The 20,658-nt window shown below is 46.7% G+C and overlaps 1 protein-coding gene across 1 annotated transcript in view; it reads right to left on the bottom strand.

The window, feature by feature from the left end:
- The window catches only part of MYO5B (myosin VB), a 160,558-nt gene that overhangs the window by 71,512 nt on the left and 68,388 nt on the right, over positions 1-20,658 (bottom strand). The window contains exons 11-15 of the mRNA XM_064438928.1: positions 17,424-17,505; positions 15,825-15,965; positions 7,416-7,538; positions 6,078-6,161; positions 350-499 (exon numbers count right to left, since the gene is read on the bottom strand). Of these exons, the coding sequence (XP_064294998.1) occupies positions 350-499; positions 6,078-6,161; positions 7,416-7,538; positions 15,825-15,965; positions 17,424-17,505 (580 nt within the window). The remainder of the gene's footprint in view (positions 1-349; positions 500-6,077; positions 6,162-7,415; positions 7,539-15,824; positions 15,966-17,423; positions 17,506-20,658) is intronic.

Genomic DNA, 20,658 nt, shown 5'->3' with positions numbered 1-20,658 from the left:
AGCATATTTTTCCCAAGTTGTTTCAATTTCTGAGCACCATAGTACATGGGGATACAGTCCAGTGAATCCCAGAGTGGCCTCCACCCTCCGTAAACTATGTCTCAACTCCTTCCAGTCAAGACTACTCAAGCCTGCTCTTCCAGAGACGCTGCTAGAAGGTGTCCAAAATACAACAGCCAAGCTGTTCCCATCCTCAACACAGGTCACGGGAATGTCTCCTCACTTCCCCCAACAGCCTTTTATTTATCTCTTCTTCAAACTGAAGACACAAGATTTGAACTGTAAAAACATATCTGGATTCCCCTGCCCCATTCCCCTGCCATCGACCGAACCGCTCATCATATGTTACCTGGTGCCCAACCGTTTTCTTGTGCTCCTTATTGGCAGCTTTGATCACTGGTCTGGCAGAACGGACGCTGATTTTGGATGTTCCCTTTCCCGTGGAAGTGGTGGGTGCAGCATCCTTCTCGTCTTGGAATAAATCTGCGACCATTTGATACTAAAACGAAAGGTAACACCTGAGCACCTCTGGCTCTTTGCTGAATAAGCCCACCCAAGCTGCATTGCTCCAGTCTTTTTTTTTTCCCCCCATCTTAAAGCAGGAAGGGGAAAAAAGGGACAATAAAGTGAAATCAAGCAGCACTGCCTACATAAACCACATCAGCAGGACCACTGGCCGTTCTGTTTTGTAGTTCATCAAACCTTGAAATGTGCACATTAAATCAAACAAGCGAATAAAGAGGACAGCTTGCTGAAAGGCTGCATCACTGACGCGTTGTCCAAGGCACAAAATCTCCTGAACATGAAGTGACTCTTGCTCTCAGGCTTTGTTTTGAGCTACTCATTAAGTCCTGATCGCAGCAAAGATGCTGCCCGCACAGCGTATCCCCCAGGAATCGGGTCTCCACGTGAGGACAGGCAGTGGCCGCTCTCACCACGGCCCAAGAGACGTCCCTGCTTTTCCAAAAACCTGCGCTTCCCCACTGATTACCCGCATTTCAGCGTGAACAAGCAAGGCGACAGCAGGACCACCATTCTGCAGCCCTGGAAGCACCACGTTTAGGTCCTCAGACCTCTGAAGTCTGGGGTTTCTGGCAAGCCAGCAGGAACATTTCCACTTCATAAATGGGAGAACAGGTGAGCTGGCAAATGCAGTTAATGCTATTGTTTTTAAGGGGCAGGATCTTCAAATTTGCATTAGGCTGGGGACGTTGAATACTAAGTAAGGCACAATAAATCTGGTCTGTTTAGCAGAACTGTTAGATTTTCACATCTCAAATTCAGCTATGCGCCCACACTGGTTTCCGCTACAGCTGTGCTTACATTCAAACACTAAATTCTTAAATATAAGAAAAACCACCTGTTGCCGGGTGGGATTTCACTTGGAATCATAGAATCATTAAGGTTGGAGAAGACCTCTGGGATCATCAAGGCCAACCCCCAACCCAACACCCCCAGCCCTCCTAAATCATGGCCCCAAGGGCCACGTCTGCACGTCCCTTGAACCCCCCCAGGGACGGTGACTCCCCCACCTCTCTGGGCAGCCTGTTCCAAAAGCTTGGTCAGCTTATGACCAAGCTGAGCTGGGCTCCAGCCCAGTGACGCTGCCAAAACACCTGTGATGCCACCCCAGCAACACACACACCACCAGCAACACCCGCTCTGGAGCATCCATGGGAAAGGGGACCAGCATCATGCTTCCCTTGTCTGTGGCACACCGTGCCCAACACGTCCAAGCAAAAACACCGGCACGAGGCAGCGGTGCACCGCACAGTGCTTCTCCCTCCATCCCAGGCTCCTCCGAAAGCTGAGCTTGGATGTATTTCCAATACAAGCCCAAGAAAAGTGCAAGGGTTTACCATTTTATTAGACATTAACAGACAGCCCCATGCTGTAAAGGGCTGCCTGGCTCTCTGCCACAGCCCTGGACTGAGGCAGGAGCATTTCCAGTCCTGGTCCCAACAGGCTGTTCGCGCAGCTTGCTAGCACGGCAGCCTAAATAGCACTGTGGAAAGGAAACTGTCCGCATTACATTAGCAAATTGCTTGCAGGCTCCAAGACAGCACCTGCTAAGGATCTGCCTCATACTCACAGCTTTTCACAGAATCATAGAATCGTTTAGGTTGGAAAAGACCTTTAAGACCAACAAGTCTAAGCGTTAACCCAACACTGCCAAGCCCACCCCTAAACCACGTCCCTAAGCACCACAGCTGCATGCCTTCTAAATACCTCTGGGGTTGTGACTCAGCCACTTCCCTGGGCAGCCTGTTCGGTTCACTCAACTCCAACCAGAGTAAAGGCTCGCACCTTCTTTGCCTAACCCTCCATCAAAAAAAAGACATCCTGACAGCTGTTGTACTTTGATGACATGTCACTGTCTCGAGTGCTTTGCCTCCTGCAAACACGGGACATTCGGGTGGCAGGTGCTTGATGCTGGAAGACATCCAACGCAGGCTCCACTTTAATATCTCACGCCTGACAACGCGGTGAAACCCCCGGCTGTCATTTCAGGTTTCAAAATATCTTCTCAACGCATAGCTGGGAGTGCCACTGGCCCCTCCGTCCGCTAGCTATTAGTAAGAGGAGTGCTTGCTCCTGCACAAACACTTGGCAAGAACCTCAGAGGTGAACTTTCAGCTTGCTTAAAGCAAAACTGGTGTAACTGGGACCACCTGGGGCAGCCCAGGATCTGTTCCATGGATCCTGGGGGATATGTGAAAAGGACATATCCCTCCTTCCCAACTGGCAGAGTCGAAACCATTGGTGCATTGCTTGTAGTTACAGAGAACTGGAATGTAATATCTTAACAGCATGCCCATATGCTTTCAATCAGTATTCAAATCCATTTCCTTAATTCAAAGAACATCAGTCTTCAACTGTTTTAGCTGACCAGCGCTAACTAAAGTAATTAGCTGCTTTATAAAGCCTCTTTCACCATCTTGTTGATGGCAGTAATTGCATTCTAATTAGCAGAAGGCAATTTTACCTTGGTGGGAGTGCTTCATCAGCGATGCACTTGCTGACGGAGAGGTGTTTAAGTCCTTGCCCTGTTAAATTGACAGTGTTCCCCCTTGCCCTGTGCATCACCTTAGTGGGAATACAAAGAGGAACGCAGTGAATGCTGTATGCAGCCCTGATCCTGAGTGCAGGACAGTGTCCTCACGGCACAGCCTTTTGCAGCACAGATTTAAGTTTTAGTCCAGTTAACACATTTGAGCGGCAGACTCAACGTTGCAACTGCTGTTCTTTTTGGTTCAGAGAAAGGGGGTTGCTTTATACAGCAAAAGAAATAAAAAGAATGTATTTGTTTATACCCATGGAGGGCACATGGCAGGCGAGAGGCAAAAAAAAATAAATCAGGATAACTGAATCTGCCAGCCAACGGGGTTTAAGGAAAGCAGGAGAAGATGATCAGGTTTTGGAGGCTTTGCAGGAAGAGGGTGAGGATGTTCCTGCCAAGGGAAGCCCTGCTCTGCCTCCCAGGACAACACAGCATATCAGCATGGGTTGACAACAGCCACTGCTCCCATGTCTTTAAAGAAATGGCTCAAAGGCAGAAGTTCATCAAACTATTACCCAAAGGTTCTCAGAGCCGAGTGCACTTGAGCGAGTTTTAAGCTGGGTCACAACCGCGGATTTTAGTGTCACCTACAGAACCACCACTGTGAATTCACAAGGTCCTAACGCCTGATCCCGAGGAGCGTTAGCTTAGTTTGCAGGCCAGGTAAGCCCAAATCTTTGCTCCTGAGGCATACACATTCATGGCTTAAGAGAATCCATGTTTTAAGGCCAAGCAAACCAGTTGCAAGGAGCAGGGTTTGGGGTGGGTTTTTTGCTATTAAACCAAAGTCCAGCCGCTCTGATATGATATTTTGGTCCTTATTATGAGAAAGAGAAGAGATGATGCTGCTAATAAACCCATTTCTGCGTTTTTTTTTTTAATTTCATTTTTAAAGAATAAGTTGCAGGTGGCACTGTCCTCCCCACTCTAACACACTACCCCGACGACGCATAGCTCTCCTCTGTACCTCCCCGTAGCCACTGCAGAGTACAAGTCAACCAGAAATCCCTACCAGACACTGCCAGTTCTGCAGTGCTACCTCCAACCACAGGTTCAGCACTGGCTAAATAATTAATCATACAGCATCAATTATTCCTGCAGGTTACCTGGTGTTTCTAATCAGCTCTAATCATGCCTAGTTTTTACCCTGGGAAAGCTGTGAGCCTCCCAAACACACAGAGCTCTTGATTTGGGCGTTATTAAAGCCCAGCTTCACAGTTATTAGACTCACAACCACCCCCATGGATGAGAAAATTGCACATCTTGCCACCTCCATGTGAACTTATTGCTTAGACGGAGGGCAAGCCACTGATGACACTCAATTTCCCATTCTCATCTCTCTTACTTTGGCAAGAACCAATTCCTATTTAAAATGCTCCTTAAAAATAATCCTCCTTTCCTCCTCATCACGCTCCTTATTTAGGGTGGCATGTGGAAGGTCACACCCAGGGAGGGTGGCACAAAGAAGAAATCTGGATACGCGACACATCTGCTTGCAATATGCAGGGGGAGATTCAAAATTTGTAATTAAAAAAAATAATAATAATTGCAAGTTAGCAAGCTGGCCCATGCCAGGGGAGGCTTTGAAATGGTTTGGAGAAGAGCAGATATACTCCTTCCCCTACAGCACACACGAAATCTGCTGGAAACAACAGTGCCCCAGTGTCATGCAGTCTCAATTTTGGCTGCTGGATGGTGTGTTGGGCTTTGCAGGTCTGGGTTTTCACACGAACTTCCAGCCGCCCCGGAAGGGTTAAGGTAGTTTCAAGTCTCAACTCATTAACTGACAATGAAAGACTCAAGGCTGTAGGAAGGAACTTTTGGTCTAGTTTTAAACAAGGACTTGAAATCCCTTAGGTGTCTATGTTATTGTCACTTTTAACTCAACCCAACCCAGCACAGACATACGCTCATGGAGGAGAGCACAGTACTGGAAGTCAGTACAGAATCTCCTCACTTCATACATGCAACTGTGAAGTCTCCAACTTGAAGCCCGCTTGCCAACCGCTCATTTACTGCGGGCACAACCCATACTGAAGCCTACAGAGCCCCATAGCTGCTCCTTTTCTGCTTCCAACAGCCCACCAAGTTCACAGCCCTTGGGACTAATGGCGACTTTAAACCCCAGGTGCCAAGAAGCTCTTTACCAGGAGACTCTGTATTTAAAGTCAGTCGATATGTCTCTGTTGGCACTGATGCAATGAGGTGCTGACAAGCTGTTTTTACAACACTCAGGAGAGGAAAGGTACACGGCACAGATCTTATAATACAGGAGCAAGAGCAAGCGTGATCATCAATATGTGTTAATTTGTTAATATTGCATATTGGCAGCCGTGTGAAATAGCTTCCTCAGCAGCTGGGATGTCTCAGCTTCGTGTTAGCTTTCCAGCATTGTATATTAACCCTATTTTTTGCATACTAATTATTTAAGTAAAAGTCACAGGGGCGAGTACGATGGACTACAGCTAAGGAGAACAGCCATTTTTGTACAGAAGGGTGGTAGGGTCAGCAATGCTACTCACAATACACAAACTACACTGCTCACCACAGCTTTTCATCCCAGGATCATCTGTTGCTCCACATGCTTTTGAGAACACCTTTGATGCCAGGTGATGGGTGGGGAGCTCCATGCGAGAGTTAAGTGGGATTTACACTGCCCCATACCTGGCTGCTCCCGATTTTTGCTCTCAGCAACCAAAAAAGATGATCAGCAGTTGGTCTGGAAAGGATTTTTCTGATGCACCTCAACGGCACGCCGACACCACGGTGGAGAGCAGAGGACCACACACATCCACACCTTGGTGCAACCATAGCCCCCAGCAGCCTCATCCCTCCTCTCCCCACTTATTCCCTCCCTCCACACCCCATTCATTTCCCTTTTTTGCTGCTGTTCACCCAGGTGCCTCCAACCACTTCTGCATGCGCGACTTGCTGAGGCATGGCACAGGAACACAAGCACGAAGCTCACACTTTGGAAAGCGGCGGTGCCGATTATCTCCCAACTCACTGCTTTTACCTTGCTGGCTTTCAGGATGTTGATCTGTTCCTCGTACACAGTGTCCCTGTTCTTCTCCAGAAATCCCTCGCTCTGGTACTCCACCTAGAAGGAGACAAAGGAAGAAGCCCAGAGGGTTAGGTCCAACCGCACAAGGACAAGGTGCTGTGTCCCACCACTCTCCTAACTGAGGGAACTCACTTTAAAAACCTGAGAGGGAGAAGTGGGGGGGGAACTAGAATTTAAAGGTTACTTTTTATCAAAGAAAGTGAAACTGAATGAAAGCAAAATCCTTAACACAAACCTACAGTGTTTCTTAGCCATTAAACTGCTCTGTATGGGACCCAACTGCACTTCCATGGAAACCAGGGATAAGGATGAAAGGATCATCAGTCCCTCTACATGCTCTTTTGTTCACTCCTGAACACCTTGTAAGCTAATCAATAAACCTCAAAAGATCTCCTGACTGTCTCTGTTGTAGGTCTCTTGTTGCAGAGAGTCGAGGTACAAAGAAGACTTTTGAGAGGAGAGATGAAAATTTTTGTTTTATTTTTCACACCTGAAGTTGGATGCAATAACTGATCACAGAAGGCAATGCTTGCAAAGGAAGATAATCTGTGAGGGATACACGTGCAAGATCACAAGACGGAGGAAAGACATCAACCTTTGCTACGGAAAGTGCTGCTTGCATGCGGGGCAAACCTCGTTAGGAGAAGCGCCTGTATGGGATCTCAACCCATGCACGTCGTCTGGCTCCTCGGACACGGCCCCATGTTGGTATTACATCATCTTTTTTAACAAACGTGCGTTTTGGATAACTGCGAGCTTTAAGATTCTTATTTGCTACGAGTGACGCCTGTAGCTCAGGGTTTCAGTGAAGCTGGAGCCCATGGACAAGACCCTACAGCACCAGACAACGGGATTTAGAACCCAGAGTTGGCATCTTCTCCCTCAAAAGGGGGGAGTAGCCCAGGGTCACGTCTCACATGCTCCTCCCCAGATTGCCATGCTGATGCTAACAGCTTCTACTCTTCAAAAATAACTCCCTTTTCCAATATATATTTTTAGTGAAGCTGCCCTTACAGAAATCCATTTCACTGCAGCTTTGAGAAAGAGGATTTTTCTCTACTCTAGAAAGCACTATATAAAGCTTAGCGCAATAGTTTAGAGGCTGAAGTCCTCCAAGCTGATCTAGATCTGAGCGCCCAACTGAGATTACTGCCAACCAGGCATCCCTATCACCCAAAAGCAGCTTGCCAGTGCTATAAACTAATTTTTCTTTGAGTGGCTCTTCCTTCCCTCCATGCATTTCCCACTTCTGCGTTCCAGTCCCAGCGCACGCAACGGGCGCCCGCTTACCTTATCGGCGAAGTGCAGGACGATGAAGGAGGTGTTGGACATGCGGGGCTTCTGGAAGTGCTGGCTGCTGGCATGCCGGTCGTACAGCTTCTGCGCCCAGTTCTGGTCGGTGCCTTTGGGAACCTGGACGGGGACAAAATGGACCAAAAAGTTGTGGTCAGGCATGCAAAGGAGGCATGGGGAGGTTTTGGAGGACCCCTCTTTGTGGGCTTATTTTAATATTGGAAAAACAAAAGTCCATCCCCCAGTTCTAAGATCATGTGCTACTTTATTTTTGTGTATATTCTTGACAAACACACTAAAGTTTCATTTCCAGTGAAAAACACCCAAATGCTGGTTCTGCTCCAATGGCCACAACACCTCTTGCAAGGAAAAAAAAAATTAAAGTAGTATTTTTTCACTTAAGTTACATTAATTGCTCAGACACCAACATCATTTTTTTAATGCAGTTTTTGGTGACCAGATTGTTTCACCTACTGCCACTTGAGACAACAATCAAGAGATTCTTTTTAATTTAAAATAATAATGATAATGAAATTATAATTTGAAAATTCTTAAGAAACTTCTCTCTCAGCAGGCATTGGACGGAGTCACTTGGATCCCAAACACAGGATGCATTAACCCCAACTACACACAGACTTCAGACCCACACACCTGTCCTGCAGTTGAATGATCCCCATGTTCCCCTCCCATGCATCCAACCCCCCCGTGCCATGAATCTCCTGGATGCCAAACCCTCCTTCTGCGTCCCATTTCCACCAAAATCAGGGTGCAAGTCTTACACGGAGCTGCCTTTGAAAGGATTCGGCCGTGGTACATCAAGATAGCAAGAGTTGCCTAAGCCAGTGCTTTGGTAGGATGAGGCAGAGAACGGAGAAGTCCTAAGCAACTGAAATGGCTGGGGAAAAAAACCTCACAGCACTACCCATGCAGCAAGGGAACGGGCCACGCTTCGCAAATGAGCAGTTATAAGGAGGGGCTGAGCTTACCTTCCTAGAGCACCTGCATTTTTTACCCTTTAAATCATCGTAAAACAGAAGTTAATGCAATATGTTGACAAGATCAGGGGAAAAGTCCCATTGGTTTTGTTTTATTTTGTAAGCACATATAGGTGTATAGCAGCATATGACAATATACTGTAAATGCTGATACTCTCATAATTACAGATCCCATAAAGACTCGGTTTTTAGGGTATGTTCAGGTCCCTCTCTGCTAACCCACCAAAACCCCCAAAACTTTCCAAAAAAAACATAGGGGCAATTCGAGAAAAGCAGGATGGCTGCAAATATTTGTTCTTTTATACTTTTCCGTTGCAACATGTTTGATACAAAGCAAAATTCTTGAAAACCAAAGGAAGCAAGGAGTGATGTTGTTACACTTGAGGGCTGGGGACCACAGGCTGGTGGGGTTCAGCCCCATCCCTCCTGCCTGCCCGGAAGGGATGGTGGACCCTCCATCACTACCAGCAGGACAGCAATGGTTACACATATATACACACACATAATTTTTAACAACAAAAAAATAGCTCACTGGCTTATTTAGGTTAGAAAAAGAGAAGAGTCGGGGGGGCAAAAAAACAAGTGTTAGGTGATATTTAAAATTAGATGGGACAAAGCCTGGAAACCACAAAACAATTCTGTAGCGTCAGGGAAACCTCTGGATCTTCCATCAAGTCTTTACACAGACCTTTATATGAAAGGTGACAGAGGAGATAGGGGCAGCAAACAGTAAGAAGGAAAACTTGAGACAGATGATGAATATTTCTTTAGGCTGCTCTGAAACAGCCTTTGATTTCACGGCAGCCAGCCAAAACACGCCAGATGGGTTCTGGACATGGGGAAGAGCTGCTCCTGCCCACCCCATTAACTGGAAGAAGTGGCTGAATTAAAGGCAGCAGCCACTCACGCAAGTTGTGCTACCCCAGAAGTATTTTATGTATTACCATTGTAAGCGTAGCCAATTATGGATATGCATAGAAATAATATAGATTATATATCAATATTAAAAGGCATTTATTTATGCCATTACATACATATTTTCTTTATGCAGGATAGACACACATATTTAAAATATGGAGTTATATAAATGCAGATGAGTTTCTTTTTTACATATAAACATGAAATGTGAGTGAGGAAAACGCACTCTCTAGAGCAATGATTAGGTCTCTCCTGTTGGGGACCAAGCCACGGGGTGCAGAGCAGAAGCACCACAGCCACCTGAGCCGCCTGGTGATGCAGAGAGCAGATTTATCCTGCACCAGGCTCCCTTTTTAGGCCATCCACTTTTGCTGAAAAACTTGCTTATCTCAGATTTGAACTTCAAAGGCATCGCTCCTGCCTCCCAGAAAGAGGGTTTCGCCGTACCCCCACCACGCCCTGCTCATCCTTGTACAGCCTGGGTATTTTTAGCTGCCTGAGAAGCACCTGATAGGGACAAACTCCTGGAGATAAAAAACTAACAGAGCCATTATCTGCACTATTATAACAGCTTTTTGTATTGGCTTGGAAGTTTAAGGCCTTCAGAGCCGGTGAGAAAGTTATTTAGAGATTATCTCATCAGTGCAAGATTTTTTTAGGGGAGGGGGAAGAGGGACGTCGACGGCCTTCCAAGTATCATACGGAAATCACTAAACAGGAAAAACCTTAGACCAGTGATTTCACAAGGTCACTGCTTGTGCTTGTCCGTCCTCACTGTCCCTCCGCCCATCACTTTGCATCAAATCGGTCAGGCAGAGAAATCCCAGCCAGGGTCACCTCCCATCTCTCTCCTCTGAGCTGCCAGGAGCTACTGCAACCAAAATCAAACCTACCCAGCGCGGCCAGGGTCAGCCCCTAGGCTCAAGTCCACCGCTTCTCCACCAGAAGCGTCCCAGGATCAAGAACCCACCAGGACCACCAGACAGCGGAGGAGAAGTTTGGAGCTGTTTGGACTAAAGGGTGAGATTTCCCTCCACCATCACCTTCCAACAGAAGGACAATTAACTGGTTAAGCAGTGAAGGTCCATTCAAACCTAACGATCTAAAAATTACCCCTCTGAAAACACAGTAGGAGCTATTTAAATCTTTATTTCTTTTCTCCTCATCACTCCAATATAGTGTTTGGGCTGAAAATGTTTGGGTTTCCCCCCCATTCCTAAGACACATTCCTCTGCAAGCAATGTGCCTGACTTTAAAGTCATAAAAGCTGATGGCATGACGTAGGCGAGGTTATTCCGCCATCGGATTAGGCAGTCTGCCCAAAAGGGAAGCCCAGAGGTTCAACCTCCGTGTATCTGCTCGTGGAGCAGAAATCCCCCCTGGATAGGACCACGCAGCACAGGAAGGCAACGTGCTGATTTCTGGTGCTCAAAAAATTAACAAATCCAGACAAGGAAAACACATTTTCTCAGATACCCAAGTTCAGAGACAAGTGGGATTGAAAACCCATCTGCTACAATCAGACTTCAGCATTTCTGGCACTTGACAGAAGGACACAGGAAAGGTTAAAGAGCACCTTTTGAACAGCGCTAGAAAATGTATTTGGCACATTAACAATGTACTACAAAACGGATGCACGAGACAGTTTGAGAGCTCATGGGTTTGGTTACACATGCCCCTTTGGCATCCCTAGGGTCACATTGCTCCTCAGCAGGAAGAATTTCACTAAAGTCCGTAATAAATCTTGGACAACAATGCCGTGACTGACATCGCTTCCAACCAGCCTGTTCTTCATCAAACCCTTTTAGATGCACTTCATGCTAACAGACATTTTCTTTTCGTTAGTTTTTCCATTCCCCCTCCCATCCCAACACGATAGGACAAAAGCAAGCAAGCAGCCAGGCAGCAGGACACCTTAGGGAGAAACCTGGATATCCACAGCAATTTCAGACTGTACTCCCAAAGGACACTTAGGAAGCGTATGGAAGATATAACAGCACTCACTCAGAGCAAGCAGGTTCAGCCTGAAAAACAGGACACCTCACCAAGCTTTGATAAAGAGACACAACTGCATTTCTTAGAGAATTTTCCATTTCCTCTGAGGATAATTGAAAACCCTTGGAAAAAAAAAAAAAACCAAAATCAACCCCAACTGGCTTCTTCTCTCCAGAGCACTGAAGTTGTTGCTCTTCACATATTCCCTCCTACCCACAAAGCCTTCAAAGTCTTCCTAGGAAGTCTGCTGTCCCCTCTACAAGGCCAACTGTACTCTAAAGCCATCCCAGACATCCAAGCAAGTCTTCCACGTGCCCTCCTGACTTTGCATGACCGGATTTTCAGAAGACAGCCTCCCTCCTTAATGCCTGTTTCTTCTGATGGGCTCTACATTGGTCTCCTTGCTCTCCTCAAGGGCTCTGCTCTTGTCCCAGATCATTTCCCACCACCACTGTTGGCCTTATGGTGACTCCCTCCACATGTCACAGCTCACCAGCAGGGAGGTTCTCCTGGATGCCTTTCTTCCCTTTCCCTCCTCTTCAGGCTCACTGGTTTGTGCTACAGCACTTCAATGTTGCGCCTGTCGCCGTGGCCTTGGTTTCTGCCCAAGGCCATTTCTGTGCATGGGACATGAACTCTAGCGGTTCCTCTGGCATCTTTTTCAGGCCAAAGCAAAATAAAGAGGTCCTAAAAATTCCAGGTCCAGGCAGGTGACACTCCAGTGCAGCAAATGGGGAAAAGGCTCTTTGAGGACTCCAAGAGCACTTAGCAAAGGACATAGGGTCACAGTCCATTGGAGATTATAAGGTTTCCTGGGCAGACCAGGGACATAACTGGAGGTTGGACCAAATGACCTCCAGAAGCCCCCTCCAACCACAATAACTGTTTCAAATAACAGCTTCCAACTCCTTCAAAGCTGTTTAAAAACCCCTAAAACCAAACATATCCCAAAGCCCTCTTTTTTTCTAGAGCGAGGGGTTTTATCATTTGCTTTCATGAGACAGGTTTAGTCCTTAAAACTCCAAACTCACCTCAAGAGCCCGCTCTTTCCTTGCTGATTCCCATCTCAACCCCACCTGGTCCCCTTCTCTAAAGGGTGACAAGATTCTCATTACGCAACAAAGGTCTATGACCTTCGTTAGCTGAACTGCGTTAGCACGTACCCAACCACCCCCTCCCCAACCTCACATTAAAGATTAAACAAAAAAAAAAAAAAAACACAACAAAATCCATCTGTGAAGCGAGAACGTTAGCGACAAACCCTCCACATTTGCGCTAATGTTTCATTATGTTGGCAGGACCCCCTCGATGCCATTTCAAGTCCCGAGTATATTTATCCACCGTTGTATGTGCTAACAAGAGGACTTGCAATTACCCTATTGTGGTCCCGCGCCCCCCCACGGCCAGCTCTCCCCGAGAGGTGAAATGCTGCTGCTGGTGACGCGGGGGTGAAGGTTTTTTATCCATAAACTGCTGCTTTCAGTTGACAGGCTTTGCTGAAATTTTCATAAAGCTGGAGAACGCTTGCAGGTTATTATAAAAGAGCCGATTAGAGGGACCATAATAAGGGCCTGTGACTAATGACAGCATTCCCCAGTGACAAGTAAATACCCAGATAATTGGCATTTGATGTGGGCGGGAGTAGATCTTGCGTTTCATTTTTTTTGGTCCAACAAAGCGTGGATGAAAAAAGTAGTACAAGGAAGATCTACAGCAAAGGTGGCCATAGTCCTGCTCTTGCACAGGACTTGCTCCATCTAATGCAATGTCACCAGCAGTAACCAGAGCCAGGTGCTTCAGAGAGGAGCAAAGGGCATTATCAGCCACTATGGCACGAGGGAAACTTCCCTTATGGTCTTCACAACACCCAGGAGCTGGTTTAAGCCTGAAGAATTTAACAGGCTTAATAGCGCAGAGACTGACTGAAATAGTACTGAATATCAAGCAAATAATCTGACCTCCTTCTGAGCCAGCACTGGCTAAGATGCTATTTTAAGGGCATCAAATTAAGTTTAATTTGTTCTCATTTTTAAGGAGTCTTCCCAAGACTGCATTTGAAAAGGGCAACTCTGGCTCATTGCAAAGATCTCACCAGAGTGCCTGTACCCCAAATGAGGGCTGAGCTTGTGGGACATGCATGTTGGGGCAGCCTTGTCATGCCTAGGAAGGCAGCCCTGACACGTGGAGGAGAGCAGCCACTTGACAGGTCACCTTGCTTGCAGACAAGTCATAGAATCATAGAATGATTTGGGTTGGAAGGGACCTTTAGAGGCCATCTAGTCCAACCCCCCTGCAGTGAGCAGGGACATCTTCCACTAGACCAGGTTGCTCAGAGCCCCGTCCAGCCTGGCCTTGAGCATGTCCAGGGATGGGGCATCGACCACCTCTCAGGGCAACCTGGGACAGGGTTTCACCACCCTCATTGGAAAACATTCCTTCCTTCTATCCAGTCTAAATCTCCCCTCCTTTAGTTTAAAACCATCACCCCTTGTCCTGTCACATCAGGCCTTGCTAAAGAGGTCACCCCCATGCTTCCTATAGTCCCCCTTTAAGCACTGGGAGGCCACAGTAAGGTCTCCCCGCAGCCTTCTCTTCCCCAAGCTGAACAACCCCAACACTCTCAGCCTTTCTTCATAAGAGAGGTGCTCCAGCCGTCGGAGCATTTTTGTGGCCCTATCATACATCTCCTTAAATCCCAACAGGGACGCTAGCCTAAATAATGGATCCGAAGCCTTTCCCTCTGATGCAACGTGACACTCCTGCCCTCAGGCCACTGGATCTGGCCCATTCCCATGGATCCCACCGAGTCAACAAGAATTCGTTGTGTTCTTCTCATGACTTTGGCTATCCCAGTGGCAGGCCCCTTCGCTGCTTCAGCTCTCCCACCACCCCTTGCCTCACCCTTCCCTGCCCTTGTTCAAAATCCCTTACAGCCCTTCCACAATCAGTAAGACACTTCCTGGTACAGAATATATCCCAGTCTTAAGTGCAACTCTTCCCAAAGACAACCTGTTGATCACACCATAGCAAAGCCAGCCTGGGGCTTCACAGGGCAGCCACATCCAGCAGGAAGGCAGCCTTATCCCCTTCCACCAGGCTGTTCTCAGCATTAAAAAAAAATGCTTATTTCATGGTTGAACCTGTTGAACTTCAACTTCTAGCTACTGCAAGCTAAGGATTTTTTTGTGTCAAAGCACCTGAAAACCCTCCCACTGACTATCACTTAAAACCACTCATGTGCAGCACTCAAGTTTCTTTATCCTCAATATCACAAGGTTTTATAGCCCTGATCTGATCACACTCTTTCCAGTGTTTCCGCATCATCATTGCTGTGCAAAAACCAGAACTGGAAGGGATATGAGCTGCTCTGCCCGGTATAGGAACCCTTTTGCTCACAGCATCACTCTGAGCTCTCCTGTTGAGATGAACCTAAAGACTCTGGAATTGCCACCTACTTTTCACGCCGAAGACCTTCAAAACAGGCATCCCAACTTCCCAAGAAAACCCCCCACCTCATATTTCTTGTTCCTACATATATTTGATAACTCACGACTGAACAAGGAGTCCGACCTTTCTTATGGATTCTCACGAAGGGTTACCATTCTGGCATTTCTACTCACCTTTTAAGCAAGATTTCATTTAGGCTGTTACTAGAGACAGATGCTAAAAAGACGGCAAGAAAACAAGCTTGGTTTAAAAAACCAAACCAACCAACCACAAACCCAAACCTCAGAAGAGCTGAGGGAAGACAATTCCAAACCCCAAGAGAAGAATGTTGAAGGAATGGCTAAACCAGAAACTGACACAACTCAAGACAGTTCTACAGGCCATCCCTGGCTCCTACTTCTCTCTCTTCTCTATCTATCTTCTCTACCTATCAAAGGAGCAGAGGGAACATGTAATTTTGCAATTACTTTGCAAAACTTGTGTGAAATCCAGGCCTGCCTGAAGTCAGCCAGAGCTTGGCATCGACTTCAGCAAATCCTCATTATGTGGCTGACGTCCCTTGACGCTGCAAGGTCAACCAAACCGGAGACCCTCCCAGGCATGGTTGTTTCTATACGCCAAGTGCCACTAAAGCACAAATTCCAGCATCTGAAGTCTGTACACTAAACGCAATCGACTTTACCCCAAATAGCTGTCGCAAGAGGACTCAGGTTTCTTTTGGGGCAAACCAAGGCCTGAGACAGGGAGGAACTCCAGCTCCTGGGTAACACTGAAGAAATCAAAGGTCGCAAGCAACAGCTATCCATATGCGCAGCCAGGCCAGAAAGATGAGCTCTGGCGATACCTGGTGAGAGCAGGTACCCAGGTGGGTAGCAAACATCTGCCAAGGAGGTTCTCAATGGTCCTGAAGCAAAGCAACAGCCACAAGCACCCCAGTAATGCACATGAAAGGAGGTGTTTACCCTCTTCCAAGCTACCACAGGTTAAAGCCCATTCTTTAATCCTTTATAAAAATAAAAATGCCAGCAAAAAGGTGGGTCGTCCTCTTTACCTTGCACTCTTCATCCAGTAGGTCCAAGATGCCAAGTTTCGCCTCTATAAGGTCTATGCAGGGCTGGTTATCGTAGAAGTCTATGAGAGTCCAAGGGATTCCCTCCTTCATGTACTCTTCTTGTTCCAGCTTAAACACATGCTGAGAGTGGAAAAACAGCAGAGTTACTGACCGTGACCCCAGCCAGCACAGCGCCAGCCCCTTCCCCATTCACCCACTCATCCCCACGGGAGTAGAGCATTCCATCAGCACATCCAGAAGTCGTACAAGCTTTAAAAAAGGCTTTAAATGACTTTCACTATGAAAATGACTGAAGCTGTCACTACATCTAAGTGGAAGCGATGTATTGAAATGGCAATGACATATATATCTCTTGGGCTGAGAAAAAACCCTCTCCTTTAGCGCTCTGCTGATTAAACTAGTGACCTGCAGCAGGTTCACAAGCTGGGAGCCAAGCCAGGGCTGAGCACATGTGCCCCCATCTGCGAGCAGAGCTTCACAAAGAGCAGCCATCGTCCTAGAAGAGATATCAGCGGCAGTATCTGCCCGACTCAGGAACATCTCTACCATAGATTCGTATTTAAAAAAAAGAAAATAATCTTTGCATGGCCTATGTATCTCAGGCCTCTGCCCAAGCAGATAAATTGTCTCTGGCTATTTCTGAGATACTCTAAGCATATTAAAAAAAATGATTTTTTTTCAAATGCACTTTTTTCTTCAAAGATAGCTTTTCAAAATCTCTTCAAACATGTCATCTCAGAGTTTGAATTTATAAGCTTCAGAAGTGATAGCTGGACATACTAAGTAAGATATGAATAAAATACAATCCATAATTTACTTTTCATTTTTAGCAGCAGCGATCTGATGCATTAGATATACTGCAAATGTTCATGTCCGTGCATATGATATGCTTTCAAAGTGCCAGACTCCTCTGCAGTACTTAGCTGCTCAAATTTAACAAGTTTTCCCTCATATCCCGAAATTAATAGTAATTTTTGCCCCACTTACAACAACAGCAGAAGACAACCCTTTACTGGTTTCATTTCCAGCACAAGTAAGCGCTTGTATCTAATAAAATAGAAGAATCTCAGGCTTTTGTGAGGCATGTCCAAGTGAAAAACAGGGAGAGTCCCCAGTCCTGCTATTTAATATGGAGTAGTCATTGCAGAGGTTTAAGCCATGCTTAATGGGCAGGTTTCCACCCATGCTTCATCTCACACTGGCCACGAGAACTCAGCACAAGACCATCCAGGTTGCAGCTTAGGATTGAAACTACGTGGGGAAAAAAATAAGTTGGCAAACTTTTTACTTATTCAGAACTATCAGTGAAGTCTTGCCTAATCCATTTGCAAACTTGCTTCCAGTATCAAGCTTATCAATCAACCAAGCAACATTTTCAACTTGATATGAATATTTAGTGCAATTGCAATGCACGATCTTTGCCCGGGAGAGATCATATCCCAAGACCAATGTCCACGCTGGCCGCACGATCCAGCCAGGCTGCAGGTAAATGCCATTCAGCAGAAGCCAGACGTACCATAACCTCGCCTCGATACGTTCTCTGCTAAGTTTTATGGACCGTTTCCAAGCTGACCTTACCGAGTTGAACTGCTGCTGGAGCTTTTCGTTGGCATAGTTGATACAAAACTGTTCAAAGCTATTCACTTCAAAAGTCTCAAACCTGCAAAGCAATGAATAAATCAGCATTAAGTGTTGCATCGTCTCAAAATCTACTTTTCTCTGCAACGGTGTCATCTGCGTGACAGAGAACACCAGTTATTCAACCGTCTCTTTGCATTCCTCCTATCCCAGTGTACACTTTATTCCTCATTCTCCGAAACGTCTATCTTTCCTTGCCACAACTCAAGGGATTCAAGAGTTCTCTTCTGCTACGCACAAATGAGATATTCGGAATGACTGTAGCTTCCTGCCCATCAGCCAGCAGCGCTGTCTGAGACGAGAAATGTAACAGCCTCTCTCGGGGAAAAAATATTATGAAATATTAAGTCCAAATATATTCACTGCAAAGGTGATGGAGAAACAGTAGCTGCTGTCTTAAAAGACCCAACGTGGTATTTTTAATACAATTCAATAGAGCAGAAAAAGAAGGCATTAAATTCATAATTACAGCCTCTGTATTGCATCCCTGTTAACACAAAAATTAGATACACGTGAGCGAGCGAGTTCGTGCAGGAAGGAGGAGAAATGAAGCTTCCAGCTCCAGTACGTTCCTTGGAGGGAGTTTGGTGTCGCTCTCGGTGTTCCCCCTCTTCATCAGGGCTTCAGAACCTCCCCTTGCAGAAACATTATCCCACCCCTCCACGGGCCACTGGCCAACTCCAAACCAAGCTCAAAACTGGCTTCCTAGTCACTATTAGAAAAGAAAAAAATAGGCAGCTTTAATAACACAAACTACCGGCAAGCAGGGCAAAGCCAGCAGAGCCCCCGGGGTAGTCGGGGCTGAAGCACACGATGCTGGGGGACAGGCAGAGGAAGCCAGGCTTGCCTTAAACAAACCAAAGGGACATTTTTCAGCTACCACAGGGAATTACATTATTTTTTTATTTCTATTTTTAAGGTACAATTGAAAGAGAGAGAGAAAAAAGTCTTTGACACATGACTGTAAAGATTAAACTAAAGGGAGAAGTGGCAAAGCTCCCTGTGTTTAATGAATAAGCTGCCATAATGATAAACGTGCGGCGAAATAATCGCTCGGGTAATAGGTGCTGTAGGAGCTGGCAGAACAGTCTTAAAACACTAAACAAATGAAGCCCTTTTTTTCCCCCCAAATCAGTATTTCGAGTACTTTCTGAGGACTACCTGGCTGTTACCCATGTGATGCAGCTATTCCCCAGGTATTGCCAGGCGGTAATGCCTTCCCCACACAAAATGCCTGAGCCCTTGGGGAAAGGAAATGGGAAAGGAAAAGAGGGAATGGGAGAAAAGAACCACTTTTGTGCTTTTTAACTTCCCAACAGCCCTCAAGGAAACCCAGGACCCTCCCTCCCTCCACCTGCCGCGGGGCTGCCATCACTCCTGGAGCTGATGCAGTCCATGCCAAGCAGAGGATGCTCAGCCCCTCCCCACCCCAGGAATCGAGCTTTACAATCTTTAACGCAACAAAATCTGGTGCCTGGGACTAACAAATGCTTGTATTAAACAAGTTGCCAGAGCCTCAGTGACAAACGTGCCCTTGAAGAGCTCCCACTGTGCTTGATCCTGGTTCCACAGATGTTGTGCCACGGACATCGGCACCTTCAGCTCTTACAACTAAAAGGTCTGCTTAGAAATACCAACTCCTGCAGGTTCATGATCAGAGCAGCAGGGCAAGAAACCATTTAATTTAAACGGAGATGGAGAGGCATGGCAAGATAGCTGGAAAGACACAATGAAAGGAAAAGACAGAGTGGAAACTCTTTTACCGCTTCAGAGAGACCAGATGTGATTTATGAACCTCTCGGTGAGTGCTGGCCGGGGGGCAGAGCAGCTGTACAACATCAACTCCAAGGGAGATTTCGTGAAGTCGCTAATTAAGGGGCTCTGCCAGCACAATTTGCTAATTGACGGAGCAGTTTGGTCGCCAGCTCCACGTGTGCCCTCGCCAGGAGGTCCTGCCTGCACAAAGTGACTGCACTGAGATGACATCCTAATGGGAAAAGCAAACCAACGGCCGTTCGGTTTCTATTCATTTTAGTGCAGCGTATCTTGGTGGAAAAAAAAAAAAAAATCGGCATATTTGCCACTCCAAGCCATCGCTGCAGCTCCTGGGAAGGCACATCCCGGCTTGGGGATGGCTCTAACGAGTGGACATCGGGGGGAAAATGCTGCATTTTGGCTTTTCTCCTGTTCCATATTCTGCTGCATGACTGGTATCTCCCAAATCCACTGCAGCACCAGGGTTTGTACTAAAATATTTAAAGTTCATAAATAAGTCCAGCATGTAGCTGGCCGTCTGGGTGTTCACAGTTCCCCTCACATGGCAAACAGAGGGAAAACAAGCCGTCCCCACCGAGCCTAGGAGTGTCACATGAATCCACTCTTCAGATGGATTGTGGTATTGCTACTAGAGCAAATGACGTACTTTCATTAAGTACATAAAGGTTTTTAACGCTGCACCCTCTCACCCCAATACTAACAGAGAATTAAGGACGTGGAGTCGAGCATTAGGGAATTAGGAGACAAACTCCACAGCCTCTGCGCCCTCGGCTTGGAACCCGTCCCTAGAAATCCCACCCATGAGGACAGCCCTCCTCCACCTCGGGATGTCAGGGGCATGCGGCGGAGGCTGCATGCGGGCTCCCTGCCTTCCAAGCTTAATCCCTCTCCCAGAGGAAAAGAAAAACAACGGACATTTCGGGGGAAAAAACTCCAATATTTAGCAGAATGCATTACGACTCCCAAATAACCTGAGTTCAGGGAACCAAACCACTTTCAAGGACTGCAGAGGCGCAGGTTGTCTGCACCCAAAGCCCCTGCATTGTTAATTACTCCACGTTTAGAGAGCAATACCCTCCTCTGAAAAGGATTTATGGTCTCTTTAGGGAACTGGACTCACACATAAGTGTTACAGCCCAGAGTGCAGACACTCGTCCCCTGCAAACCCGCCTCTTTCGATAGGACCTGCAGGTCCCCATGGAAATAAAAGCCCGCTGTACTCTGCAGTGACACCAGTGCTGGGAAAGCATCAGCTGGCCCACGCGCCGGGCATGAAGCACAGCAGACCTGCAGCCAAGGGAGGTTTTTCTTCCACACCAACAGGTTTTCAAGCCCAGCTAAATCTTTCATGAGCGTTATCCTCAAGTCTCCTTTTATTCAGATTTCCAAAAGACCGCAT

Source organism: Phalacrocorax carbo, chromosome Z (assembly GCF_963921805.1).
Source record: "Phalacrocorax carbo chromosome Z, bPhaCar2.1, whole genome shotgun sequence".
Classification (NCBI taxonomy): Eukaryota; Metazoa; Chordata; class Aves; order Suliformes; family Phalacrocoracidae; genus Phalacrocorax; species Phalacrocorax carbo.
Note: the sequence above shows the minus strand (reverse complement) of the source record. Positions and strands in the feature narration are given on the sequence as shown.